At 36.7% G+C, this 14,612-nt stretch overlaps 1 protein-coding gene across 2 annotated transcripts in view; it reads right to left on the bottom strand.

Annotated features, from left to right (window-relative positions):
• The window catches only part of LOC149806580 (uncharacterized), a 62,361-nt gene that overhangs the window by 29,519 nt on the left and 18,230 nt on the right, over nucleotides 1–14,612 (bottom strand). The window contains exons 6-7 of one of the 2 annotated variants that reach the window (XM_089954927.1): nucleotides 13,684–13,929; nucleotides 10,389–12,093 (exon numbers count right to left, since the gene is read on the bottom strand). In XM_089954927.1, the coding sequence (XP_089811053.1) occupies nucleotides 10,389–12,093; nucleotides 13,684–13,929 (1,951 nt within the window). The remainder of the gene's footprint in view (nucleotides 1–10,388; nucleotides 12,094–13,683; nucleotides 13,930–14,612) is intronic. The other variant, XM_089954937.1, reaches the window with a different exon arrangement.

Genomic DNA, 14,612 nt, shown 5'->3' with positions numbered 1-14,612 from the left:
ATCTTGGACAGAATGTTTGATAATGAGTTCTCAGATGAAACTGGCATAAAGTAATGTGAAACATCAAACATGAGAGAGAGAGAGAGAGAGAGAGAGATAGGAGTACTTTGTCACTAAAAGTATGTATTGATTTCAAAAATCCATACAAAGGAAGAAAGTCAAAGGGAGTCCTATCAAGATTCAAAATATTTCAAGTTAGAAATGTCCTATGTTTGGAGAAAACCTTACCCCATCTTTAATTCCCAAGAGACAGTCAACAATGTAAATCATCTAAAATACCAAACACGGCTAAAATCCATTTTAGCTTCATAAGCAACAGGGAGGGTGAACCCTACAACTTTTAGTGCAGTCCATTTATGAAAATAAAGCTTCCTACAAAAATGAACAAACAAGTGTCAAATAATTCTAAACCGGGACCTCTAACCAGGTTATTTTTATGTGTTTTAAATTTATTTACCTGATCAGGGACATTAGACTATGTTAAAGTTTTATGTTTCTATGTTGATTTTAACAAGCAATTATACAGTTACAAAGTATAGAATGACGTATTTTTAATGTGCTCGTTAAAATATTTAACAAAGAAGTTCTTGATTATGTACAAGAAAAAAAAAATTGTATGCCAGTGGATTCATCTCCTCTAGAAATATCTCTTATTGCTGGATTTAAAGGTGATGACAGATTATTACGGACTCTGGAACAATACATAAAGTAAAAAAAAGAATTTATTACTAAAAAAAAATACAATCAAAAAACAATTATGGAACATATTAATAAAGCTAGTATTGTTGTAGGAGAAGCAGATTATGAATTTGCTCGAATCGCAGATATGTATGCACCACAACAGATATAACCAATTATAGAATCTATGAATAAATAATGTAATATTACGCATGCATCAATGGCATATATAAACCTGCATTTGAATCATCACTAAGAACAATTCTAATATTACCACATACAGAAAAGTTTGGTGTAACTTTATATGTAAAAAAAAATGGTAGCGATGACATATTACTAACTCAGGAAGAGATACAAGAACTCAGGGAAAAGCACGAGATCTGTCATGTATGACAGAAATCTCATTATGAATGTCAATCTCCCCGCTGCTGCAGTGACGTGGTCAGCTGGAGTAATGAAATCGTTATTACATGTATTTATATAATAATTAGTGATTCTACGCTAACCATGGAATCTCGCATATCTAAACTAGCTCGACAGTGATTAGAGGCAATTAAAAATTATCTTTCAGTCCGTGATTCTGTCAAGCAAAAATTACAAGAGAGTCAGTAGTCTCAGGTGGAATTTACTGACGGTGCTGAACAGTTATTTAAACCAGTTACAAAGGCTACCAAAGGTCTTCTTCCCATATTGGAGCAAACCGCTAAAGCATCTGGAAAAATAGCAAAAAGAACTAAACAAACAAAAAGATTCTAAGAGAACTTCCAGGAGAAATAGCTGCTGTTCAACCAATGTGAGAAATACTTGAAGGTATTGACCAAGCTCGTTCTGAAATAGGCAATATAAAGCTCTTGTATCAGAACCAAAACCAGAACAAGCAAGAGTCAAAACTGAAGTGAATGATAAAACTACTGAAGAGATTATTGCTGCCATAAAAAAAATTGACAGTGTGTGAAGATTATGTGTTTGCCATGCACAGTTTTGATAGCAGAGAAAAAGTTTTAAAATCTGAGTACACTGATTATGTTATAAATGGTGATAAATGGTACAAATAGATATTTCGCATATGCTATTGAGTTGATCAGGCCCAAAATAGTGATACACGATATATTGCATTTATTAATGGAATAGATATATAGAACTATCTTGCATGATTACAACAACCATAAAAACAACAACCACAGCAACCAGTCAAAATAACAAGTGATGAAGAAGAAGAATGGCAGGATGTAAGTTCTACCCCTGTTGCCACTGGAAGTGGTATTGCCACTCCTGATACAGGTACCAGGGGAAGTAGTATTATTACTCCATGCCCCAATAACATCCTAGCCAATGTTGATAGAGTAAAAAGTCTGACTGGCAGAAGAAGAGCCGGCAATAATTCCCCAGAAATCATTAATGAAGCAGCTGCTATTTGTCAGAGATTATTTACAGGCGGTATCATGGACATTAATGTTTATCGGTCCCTCATTGATGAAATTGTTGATGATTACTGCAGTGATTGATGCAATTAGATCAGTGACAAGAAAACAAGATGATTATACATAATGCTCAATGTGCACTGGTAAAATGGTCAGGGTGATAAATTTGCGATTACCAAAATATAAAGTTACCTATGGAGATGGACTTTGTGATGTTGTTCAGGGTCTATTCAGCCCCAAAAAGTAATACCGATTACAAAGCAACTAGGAATGAAAGCTAGTGATGTTGTTAGTGATAAAGTATTGGTGATGTTGCTAGTAAAGCATTCTCAGCCAGTAAAATTGCCTAGCACTGAAGTTATGCCTGCAAATGTTAGTAAAAAAATAAATCAAGCTTGATATCAGCAAGTGAATAGTTGAATGTAATAGTCAGTGAAGAACCTCAGAATACAATGCAAATCTGGTAGTGTATAGTGGGTTATCTCATCGTTGCCGACATTAAACATCGATGGCACATCGTTTTAACAACAGCAAATATAAATATAATGTTCAAGCATGTATCTGATTGAGCATCTGACATGGATGCGCCAGTACCCAAGGATGAGTCTGTGCATGATTATCAATATTATTATTATGAAGCACAAGAACCAAACCAACGCAGAGGACGAATCCAGGATACATCAAGATATTTCTTGTCCCCAGAGGCATTAACTGAAGCTCAGGACAGACTTGTAAAAATCAGTGGTAATCCTTATGGTGATGTGCAGGGATTGTTTGTTAATAACAGAATTATGGCATTATTCAGTAGTGCACGATACATTATTGATGATAAAGAAATCGAAGTATGTCTCAATGACGCTGATGTTGCTATGACAATATTGGGGTTATCCTGAAACAGTGATGATTATGCATGGTCTGCTGGTCCATCAATGATGTTTGCAAAAGATACTGTTAATCACGCTGATGGGAGACCTTATAATTTTCGGCGCACTAAAAAAGTTACTGCTGTGGCTGATGACACTGATGTTGAAAGTTTGTTCTTTGTAAATAACAATTTTAATCCGGGATTCGCAGCACGTCAGAATCAAACTGATGCTCAGGGAAGATTTAGGTGTGCAATACCACTGTCACATATCTTTGGTTTCTGCAGAAATGTTAGAAAAGTTATCTTTGGGGCAAAACACACAGTTGCTCTCATTCGAAAGGGCAAGGATGATGATGCTATCTGAAGGAGTTGATCAAGCTGCAACCGCGGCACTTCATGGAAATGTGACACTGACAAAGCTTTTGTTGTAGATGCCAGTAATGTCACCATCACTCGCTGAAGAACAATGGTTGGTTTCTTTCATGGACAGCAGAGGCAGATCAATGCTGTCATGGTTGACAATGACTATGGACTCAATCACGAGTGCAACTGTTGGCACATTTGCATCTACTACTTCACACTGGAACACTTGGATTTATTCAGACAATCAGTCATTGACATATACTTCTGAGCTTGAGTAAGTGCACTGCCAGCCGGTGTTTCTGATTATCGAGTAATTGCTGTTATACTCTCAGACAAAACAGTGCTGCTTGAAGGTGTTGGTGGATGAATGAGTCATTGATGCCCCAGTGGAAAACATGTAACTAGATAACTTGCGATCAGTAATTAAATCACCCATGATATTATAATGTCATGTTAATGTTACTCTAACTCCTGGTCAGATTAAAAAGCTACAATCAGCATCAAAAAGAATTCTGGAATAAAAATACAGCTGAAATCAGCACAGATCATAAGTGATACGAAGGGCCCAAATAAACCATCATGGACAGAATGTCAACTCATGAACTTCAATGACACCAAACAATCAAAGACTGGTGTTAGACTTAATCTTTCTGTGGGTGCCAATAAAGACACAACCATGATGGGTGGTAAATTTCCACTTCTTGCACTGATACCAGCATTGATAGCCGCTGCAGCCCCAGTTGTTGCAAAAGCAGCTGCATTTGGTGCTGTTGGAACTGCCACTGGGATGGCATTAAAGAAAGCTGCAGGCCACAGAGTAAAGACTTCAACAAAAAAAAAGAGTAGAGTCTAAGAATGCCAGGAACCCCAATGTGGCACGGTTGATCCATTTACGGATTGGGTCTGAGACTGCCCGGGACACTTCGCTAGATGAACTTCTCATATCCAATTTTGATTTACTTGATACTGCTTAGAAATTAAACATAAAAAACTTCAGGTGTTTTTATGGGTGATCAATTTTCAAAACAACCAAGCCATGTTGAAACTGGTATCATTAATCTTGATGGAAGTTAATTTATATACAGTAGCGTCTTGATCAGCATTATGGACACCACTTAGTAACTCCATCAAACAAACTGCTGAGGTTATTGGCATATACAGGTTTTTAGTACTCGGCATTACAACATTTACAATATCTACCACAATTCACAGGGTTATCCAGTTAGTGGATCTTCTGGATCTATGTTAGTGATATTTGAGAAAAACAACAAGGAAAGATTCATAGCAGAACCCGAAGAAAAAGGCTTGGTTGTGTTCTACTATTGGTGTATTGAATTTTTCACCAAAATACCACCAACTTAAAGTGCTAGTAATCTACATAATGAACCAATCGATCAAGTTTAAACGCGATGTTGCAGCGCAACATTACAGATTTGATTTATGAGCGAGTGTGTTTGTGGCAGACCCAACTGAAATATATCATTGATGAGTATACAGTAAAACAGATAAAATACCGCAGACATATCATTGTTACTGACATAATTGTATACTCTGCATCCACCATAGTCGCTAGAACAGTAACTATACACGAAGCATTATCAGCCATGTACATAACAGCACCAGTAATAGGAATTGGTGTTGCCATTATAACCAGTGCTCCTGGTATTCTTAGTATCATTGCAATTTCAACTGACAGATTTAACCAGTTGTTTATCCACAACATTTCCTTCCTGAGGGAAGTTATCTGAAGAAGATGGCACTCCAATTCCCTTGCCTTTTGCAAGATTTTTGGGATCAGAAGTGTTGTAGTATCCGTTTATGTATCCATATTGTTCCAATCTATGGAAAGATCATCAACTGCCTATGCCTTCAGATTCTGAACTGGAGAAATAAAGGCTGGGAGTTTTGTATTCCACCTTGCTGCAAATACAATATTTACTCACTTATAAATCGTCAAACTACAAACAACAAAGATCCTGATATGCCGTAGCATAATACACCTGTAGAGCAGGGTCTATGTTGTTTGTTCAACCGATTACTCCTAACAAACTGCACAGACCCAGATCTGGCAGTGCATTATGCAATGGCAAATCTGGATCTGTGCAATTTGCAGCTGGACTTGTCCTATAAGTGAGTATATATGATAGATCCACCAGTGGTCAATACCAGTGAGTTTAATTTAGACTTGACACCAATGAATGGAGAAACCATTCAGTTTGAATTAGTTGATTCCTTCGGTACAAGTCCAACAATATCTTTAGCCTACCTGGAAGGTGATGGGCTTGAATATGGATTATTTTGTTGTAGATGACAGAACCTTAGAAAATCCCAAACCAAGAGGCAAAGGTCTGGGAATGTGGTCTCCCCTTGTCTTCTGAGCTAACTCACCACTGTGTCGTGAGATAGAATTAGGAAACACTTTCCACAAGGCCTCTTCTATCTCAGATGAAATGTCTCTCATTATGGCCCTCATCTTGAGGAAGCCACAATCCACAGGCTTTTGGAAAAGATGGCAGGAGGTGGGCATCCTAGCTAGCCATGCTGGCATCTGTATAGACCATGATTCCCAAAGGAATGACCGGCAGAGTAACACCTACATAAGCTCAGTGGGATTTTCCCTTTTAGTGGGAGGTAACCCATAATAATTAGAAAACAGTACTGTTCGTTCCTATAGGCAAAGCTTTCCTTTCCACTTGGGCAACATAATCTTCTGTAATGGACTCATGAACTGACAACTCATAAAAATGAGATCTGTTGTTGCATTGAGGAGACCCAATAGGTGAAGGAATTCTTAGGCTGAGATGGGTTTCTTGATGGAATCAAAGATGCCACTGAGATTATTCCAAGACATGTACATGAGGGAAAGAACCATTTGAACTATATACCCAATCTAGGAACAAATCCTGAGATGGTACAGTAACAAATTTTCCATGTTGGCAAGGAAACCAAGGAGGAACAGACTTGAAACAACAGTGCACCGTGAACTAGAAAATAATGCACCTGACGTTTGTGTAGAATGCTGACCAAGCAGATGGAAATCACTAACGTGGAGGTGGCTGTGAAGAGGAACATAGTTCTGTCCATAATACATGCAAAAATAACAAAAACAGCTTTTATTGCTTTATTGTTATTTTATTTCTTAATGAAGCAAATAAAGAATAATATATAGCAGTCTCAGGGAAAAAGTAATTTGGTGGAAAAAAGTGTAATGATTATGCCAAAAGCATAATGGTTGGAATGTATGCACATACCTGTTGTACTTCCTGTGCTTCATCACCTCCCAGATAGAAAGGAAAAGAGCATGGCTCTGATTCGTGGACCCATTAGGTTTTAGACGGCCTATTTCTATCCAAAAAAGGTTACATGATGGTAGACAAAGAGAGAAATTCATCCCTACCACAACAAGAATAATAGTCACAGCTGCAGCATGCGAGTTAAAACTGAACTGCCCTGTTATTGCAGGAGGAAATGTTGGAGTATCTAGTCTACTGCATGAGTCACACAGGGTTCTTGATGAAAGGGTTTCAGCGCTATGTTCAGACTACTGAGAAAATATTGCCATCCAATAAGCCTGCAACTCAAGCATAATCTGATTCTTCCCCCAGCAGCCCAAGAAATGACAATGGATTGAACATGTAAGTGTGAGTCATAATATACTGGTAAGGTATTAGGCATCCAGGATTGTAACGTTGCTGTAGCTGGTACCATACTGGTAAATCATGACTGAAGCCATAGAGATCTATAAAAGCCATAAAACGCAAACAGGTTATAGACCACATTGGTTCTGTAATGGTACCTGGTGTCATGGCATACACCTAGGTACAGCTACAGTGCACTGGCCATAGACTACAATGAGTCATACGCTGGGTAGAGAATGAGTGATCTGCAATGTCAGTGTTATGGTGCTAGCATGGGATACATGATATCAGTTCACTTTCACTTGTCCCCTAAGGCTAAAGAAAAAAGGCCATATTGGAATCTGTGGCAACCATATATAAGCCACATTTGATGGCAAAATCCAATCTTAATGGTATAGAATCATCATTTCGGTGCCAACTTCATAATACTTACTGCTAACTGTATTGTTTGTGGTTTGGACATTAAAGACTGAAACATCACCAAATAAAAATAAATCATAAGAGATCATCCTGGAGCTGTTCAACACTAACTGGTGATGGCACTGGACACAGATGGATCTATAAGGTACCAGGTCTACTAGGATCTATAAGGTACCAGGCCTACTAGGATCTATAAGGTACCAGGCCTACTAGGATCAGTAATAGGTATGGACCATTTAATGACTATAAACAGCATCTGGACACAATGGCAATGGCAAGATTAATGGTACAATACTGGATGTATATTCCCTATGTGTGCCTCTAGAGCTGTAACATCAACTGGGCAAGAATGGCATTATACTGGCTATAGATTGATTTGGAAAAGTCAAGGCACTATACTAGATGTCTCGTCCCTATGTCTGCCTCTATAGTTGTACCAACAACTGGGCATCAATGGCACTAAACTGGCCAAAGATCGACCTGGAACAGTCATGGCCATACACTGGATGTCTCTTCCCTGCGAGTGACCCATGCTGAGATGCTGGGACAGGATGCAGTACCCCTGGTCATATCCACAGGCTAGATCAGATTTGGTTTTACTAGAAGTGATCTAACTCTGATGGCAGAAACTGGTCTTGAAAGAAAAAGGCAATTATGTCCTTCCTTTTGCTTCCCGGTTCATGACACCATGACAGGTTAGGGGATATCACATCCCCTAAGATGGAGACTAAGAGATTATCTCATTTGACATTAAAGGTAAGATTGGCTTTGGTGCTAACATCATGTAATTTGATCGGGATGGCAAAATCGGATCATGAAAGAACAGGGATATCTTAATCCTCCATAACAGTCTCAAGTTCCCGGGACAGATTATGGGATGAGTGTTCCACAAAACTGGTCCCAACTTGCATCATGCAAGACAGTATCTGAGTTGGACTTACATGCTCTTTATCTGGCTCATAAGCGGTTGGAAGAGAAAACTGGTCATCATAGGCATTTGGTACCAGTGGGGGAAGAAAAAAACATACAGGCAGCAAAACTGGAGCTATTGAGCCCTCTGCTTTGCTACAGTCATCCATCAGGAATTTCTTGATGCTATTACATCCTGGTCCCTCAAAATACTGTAGCCACCGACTCTCTGTCTATATGCGCACATTACCATGTATATCCTGATGGAATCCCACACATGATAACCATGTATTATAGTTATCGTCCACACCCTTCATGTATTTACACTGCTTGTATTTAGTACTTTTCATAGCTACACTCTGTGAATAGAAATATTGCAGACAATAGTATGTGTGTGTGTGCGTGTAACCAGCCAAGCAAAACTTTATGAACTCATGCAGAAGATGTTACTGAGCTATGTCACTGTTTTTGTCAAAACTTACCATCAACAAGATAGGGCCCACATGATGGCCAATGCAGATAAAGTCACTGAAGTGTCACTTTATAACTATCAATGTAGTTGTTAATGGCACTATACATCTATAGAAAACTTACTTGTATTGTTATATATATTTGCTTTATTTGTTTGTTAATTTTTTATATTTTTTATTTCAAGACATGCTGTGGGTTATGTACAATTGTATTTTTGTAGCTGACCTTGTCCAAAATCATTGAAAGTTTTATAAATAACATTGTTTACCTTTTTCTGACTGAAGAATATATAATATGATTATTATCATCATCTGCGTCAAGGACATTGTGTTTACCATATTCTGTACTATAATTCTGGTAAACAACCTTCTAACTATAAAAAATATTTTATCTTGTGAACATTTGGAACCTTCTAGAAATGAAATTTTTCATTAGGCAACAGACTTTTTGGAAAATGCTAATTGTGGCATAAGTCAGATTGAGGAGTATAAAATCTTGTTTACTGGAGAAAATATTTATTCCTACAATAACAGTCTTATTGTTGTGCCCAGTATTCCATATGGGCTGGAATTTATTTATTCAATTTAATCATTCACTGGAAATATAACGTGCTCATCTAAAATAATATTCTTGGAAATAGAGACTTGGATTTATAGTAAAATTCAAATAAGGATATATTCTTGGATAGTATTATTTTGATTCAAGAAAAGACTGTTGGCACATCATAACTATTCAGGTCACCACAAGTACATCAACACTGTCAGCATTGGATTTATTCTCGAATAAAACTAAAGTTTATTCAGACCTTTATTCATTGGGACAAGTGTTAGAAATTCTTGAATTATTTTGGATATAATTCGCAACAATGTAAGTTATTTTGTTACATTTTCACTTTGTATTTTAGGGAAGTAAATTATTTGTTGAATTTGACAAAACTTGTTGGTTTTTGCTCTTTTCTGTTAACTTGTTTATGACCATAGAGTCGTAACAGTGTGAATCTGAACATAAGTAAAGTGTTATACTGAAGATATACATGCAATATCGTTTTAACTTATCATGGTGGATTCTGTATGACAATTTAAGTTTTCTTTTACAAAGAAATATACTTGCATGACTTAAAGTATATACATGTAATTTATATTGCAGAATACACTTTACTGAATGCACTTACTAGTGAACTATGCAGGTAACTTCCAAGACCTCATATGAATGACAGTAGTAACTGTGGTACAGATTGGATTTGGCACTAATCAATATATCAAAGGTACATCACTCTGTCTGCAGAATATATTAACAGATAACTTCTTGCATTTATATCTAGAACATTTATCCTGGGAGGGCTGGTAAGGTAGCAAGGTAGTGGTCATACTACTAAGGTATTATGATTGGGTAACATATCTGAATAAGAATCAAAATAATGGCTTGAAATGAGATAACGACTTCAACACATAAATATAAATGGTGCAAGTTTCTACATAATTCCCTTGACCTGGCAAGCTCACGAATGATTTAAATTTACAACACTGAAAACAGGCATCAAAACTGCCATTTATCTATTGCAATAAATACCTTTTTTCAAGTCAACACTGTTAACTATTATTATGTGTCCATCTGGCCACTCACCTTGGATTAAATCGGATCTTAATGACTGCATTATCCTGTTCTCCAAACTCCTGTTTGATTTCTCCACTGACTTAGAACTGTGTGGATCCTGTTGACTAGAAATGTTTTCAAAATCAAGCATTGCAACAGCATTACCACTGTCATGTCTCCCAATCTGAGATAGTCTATTCTCATTATTTAGGAATTCACCATAAGCAGAATTCCCATAATCACTGAGATCTTTGTAACCAAATGATCCTCCACTTTGAGGCATGAAATTTTTCCCAGCTACTTCACTTTCCAAACCAAAATATTTAGGCATATCAGGTTTTGACATTTTACTGTTGTGGGTGTCAGCTAGATCACATTTAAAGTGACTATGAAACTCGTCACAAGTTTTATCCTCCACACTTTGGACACTTGTATTATCTCCAGTAGTGGGATTTTCTGAATTCTTGACAATATTTAAATCCTCATCCAGTGTTGAATATCCTGAACTTATGACACTTATGTCCATGTCAGGTGTCAAGCATTCTCCCCTTCTGACACTCTTTTCCATGTCAGGTGTCAAGCACGGTGCTCTTCTCACATTCATCTCTGCCTCAGATGTTGAATTCTCAGCACTTTTGAGACTCGTGTCCAAATCCAGCACTGGGCATCCTGTACATCTATTACTGATGTCCCTGTCATGGGCTGAATACAATGGGCATTCAACATTGGTGCCTTTTAAGGGTTTTACAGTGTCAGTGCAATTATCAGACTGGATTGCAGTTCTCTCAGTGTTGCTATGCTGGGGAGTAACACAGCTTGTACTACTGGTATCTATGATTTGGTTGGGTGTTATATGCCCAGAACTCTGAACATTATAATCGATTGATGAATAATCTTTCCCTTTACCAATGTTGTCTTTCTGCCGTTTCAAACATTTGACACTTGTAATAGGAATGCACACTATAGGTGTTGAGAATCCTGCACTTTTCACACTAAAATCTATTTCCTTCATTTCTTCTGTTGAATTTTCTTCATGGCTTTTTGATAAATCTTTTGGAAAAGTAGAATGTTGTGTTCCACTATCTGTAGTATTCCCAACAGGTACTGAGCATTTTGTACCTCTAACTGTTGTGTGTTTCACGGATGCTGAATTTTCCATGGCATCTTTGGCAATAGATGCTGAAAATTCTGCATTCTTGCCACTTAGATCCAAACCTTGTGTCTCAAATATCCCACTGCTGATACCAGATTCTATATTTTGATAACATTCTTTTTCCTTGCTTTTTGGACCATTACCAAGGCTATCAACAGCACCACAAGCATCATCATCAGTGGCACAGGTAGACTGGATAATGTGCATGGGGGTGGATATCCGTAGGTAAGTTTCTACAGGAATTCCTTGCTTTTTCAACTTAATAATGCACTCTTTTTGCCTTTTCATCACTTCATCTGAGTCTTTTTTATCACTATCTATCACATCTATTAAACTATCAGCATCTTTTGAAGAAAGAGCAGATGATGAACCATGGGTCTTGTCCTCCTCGGACTTTTTACCATCTCTATCACTGTTTATTCCATTCTGCTGACTCCTGTCCACATATTGAGAACTGATACTTGGAGCCATGTCTACCTGTGTGATATGTACACGATTTAAAGATATCTTCCTGACAGCATTAGACGAGTCGAAGTGCTCTGACCCATTAGTGGGAATCACAGCTTGACTGCTATATCCATCCTTGAAAAAAATGAAACATTTACTGATAATTGAAATTTGATATAGCTGTATAAGAAACATACAAGCATTTAAAGCTTGAATGCAATCCTTAATTATATATCTCACCTCTACCTTAATTAGTGTCAAACAGCCACTGCAAATATTATGCCAAAAATAAAATCATACTATAAAGTAATCTCAACTCCTTTTCTAAGCCAACATATGTTTTCTGTTATTCTAAATTTTTGTAACACTTTGCACTAATAATAACCCAACATTAGCTTGAAGATTGCTTTACAATAACTGAACACTAAAAACTGCAAAACTGATTACTTTTGTCATGTGTATAAAATAAAAATCCAGGTCATGACACTATTCATTACTGTGCTTGAAAATTGTATCAGCAACATGGGCAGGTTTGAAAATAGCTGGGATTTTAGCTAAACAAATGTTCAAAGTTAGCAGTTTGAAATCACTGTGAACCATTGTTTTCAATAATATACATGGAATTCTTAATAATAATTGACAAAATAGCTTTGACATATCCTGTTTGAATTTTGCTTCAATCTCTTCTCGAATGGAGAGACTAGTCTTAGGCCACATTCTGTCTCCAAACAGATAACTTTGACCCATGTAGTGAGGACATTACATACACAGCATGACAAAAACCTAAGCAGACACAAGTTAAATGTAAAAACTTCAGTCAGCAAAATAGGAAACATAGGTAACCGTGACCTATTTGGCATAGGTGTAACACTAAGACAGATGAATACAATCATATATTTTATTTATTAAAACATTAACAGCAAGAGCATCAAAACTGACCAAAGTTAATAAAATATTAAATAGGGTAAAATATCATACTTCTAAGTATTTTGTACTCAATTACATGCATCCTTGCTAAATTTCATGATTATAGGTAATAACACTATTATATAATGGATTTTAAAAAAAAAACAATGTTGTCATGAGCTAAAAGCAAATTCTTATCGTAAGCCACCCTCACAAAATGTTTAGGCAGATTCCGCCTGGACTTTAGGTGGATTAAAGGTGCATTCCACTTTTCAGATGGACTTGAGGCAGACTAGGAATACAGCAAAGCTGTAGACTGAACCAGTTTAACGGTCAGCATACAATTTCTCATATTCCTCTTGAAGGATAAATGTTAGACGGAAAAGCTCTGATTGTCTAGTTTATTTTCCTACTGTAAGATGGATTTTAGCAGAAATGTTAGGCACAATTTTAAACTTTATCAACAGAACTACAAGCACAGATGGATCTTTGGACTTCAAAAATTTGGAACAAGCGAATTTTAGGATCGATTGATTTTTACTCTGGGAAATATTTTTTGCTTCCTATTAAATACGCTCTACAAAAATCATAAGGTCAGGCTTTAACAGAACTTAACCCAAGCTATTATCACAATAATAATGATAAACTAGTGGGTTCCTTAGACTTCTGCAAACAATATTTAAAATCATGAAGCTCTGTGAACAGCATATGACCATTTGGTAGAGCAAAAGCAATAATGTCGAGAAGCTGTTGTGTTGCATCTCAAGTGAGATTGTATTGTGTTGTAAATATAGCCAGTAGCTACATAAAAGCACCCACACTGACTGCTGTACTGGGATACAGAGGCTGTGAATCAAGCTCATGATGATCTGATTTTTCACTCAGTCCATGTACACAAAGATCATCCTCTGAATCAATGTCAAGGACATCACCATCATCAGGAAGCAAATGTTCATTTTCACTTTGTACTAATGCTAATAATTCGTGAAGGTTTGGGTCACTGCTTTTCATCTCTGCCTCAATTGTTTGCTTTAAATCAAATTCATATTTTTCATCACTGAACACCTGAAAAAAAATAATCTCATCACTGTATAATGTAATTTATGTAGGTTATAAAAAGACACATGCATGTACACACATATAAATTCATTTTGACACTGAGGTCTTAATGCTGAGCGCCTAGCAAGGCAGCTGTTAGTACCATTTTTATAAGTCTCTGGTTTGATTTGGCTGTGGTTCAAACCCTCAACATCCCGCATATGAGGCAGACATTCTAACCAATAGGCCACCGGAACAGTAACTGGGAATGAAAGAGGTTTGAACTGCCTTGTCTACTAAGCAACTTAATCACCAAATTTATTACCCTTATATCCTACCTGATATTATCCTATTTACAGAAAATTCATATAAAATATTTGGTGACAAATGAATTATCACTCATATTTTAATTTGTCTGGAGCTGGACACACCTGTGTTAAATTCAGTCCGACCCCACAGGTCAATAGAGAACTTGCATACTGTGACTTTAAGACTACATTTCTATGCAAAATATTTTGAGCATAACATTTTTTCTATAATATTGAAATGAAGCAATTTATACCTCACTTTCCATGATTTTGCTAATAACTTATTTATTGTCCATTTTTTATAGTCTTACTAAATTGTGCTGATGGAAATTTCCACATGTTTCATTAAAACTCTGTGATGAATTTTTTCCAGATGTATTTCATCTTTAGCTTCATCAAAAC

This window comes from Sinohyriopsis cumingii, chromosome 1 (assembly GCF_028554795.1).
Source record: "Sinohyriopsis cumingii isolate HCF-2022 chromosome 1, ASM2855479v2, whole genome shotgun sequence".
Lineage (NCBI taxonomy): Eukaryota > Metazoa > Mollusca > Bivalvia > Unionida > Unionidae > Sinohyriopsis > Sinohyriopsis cumingii.
This window is presented reverse-complemented; position numbering and strand designations above follow the sequence as displayed.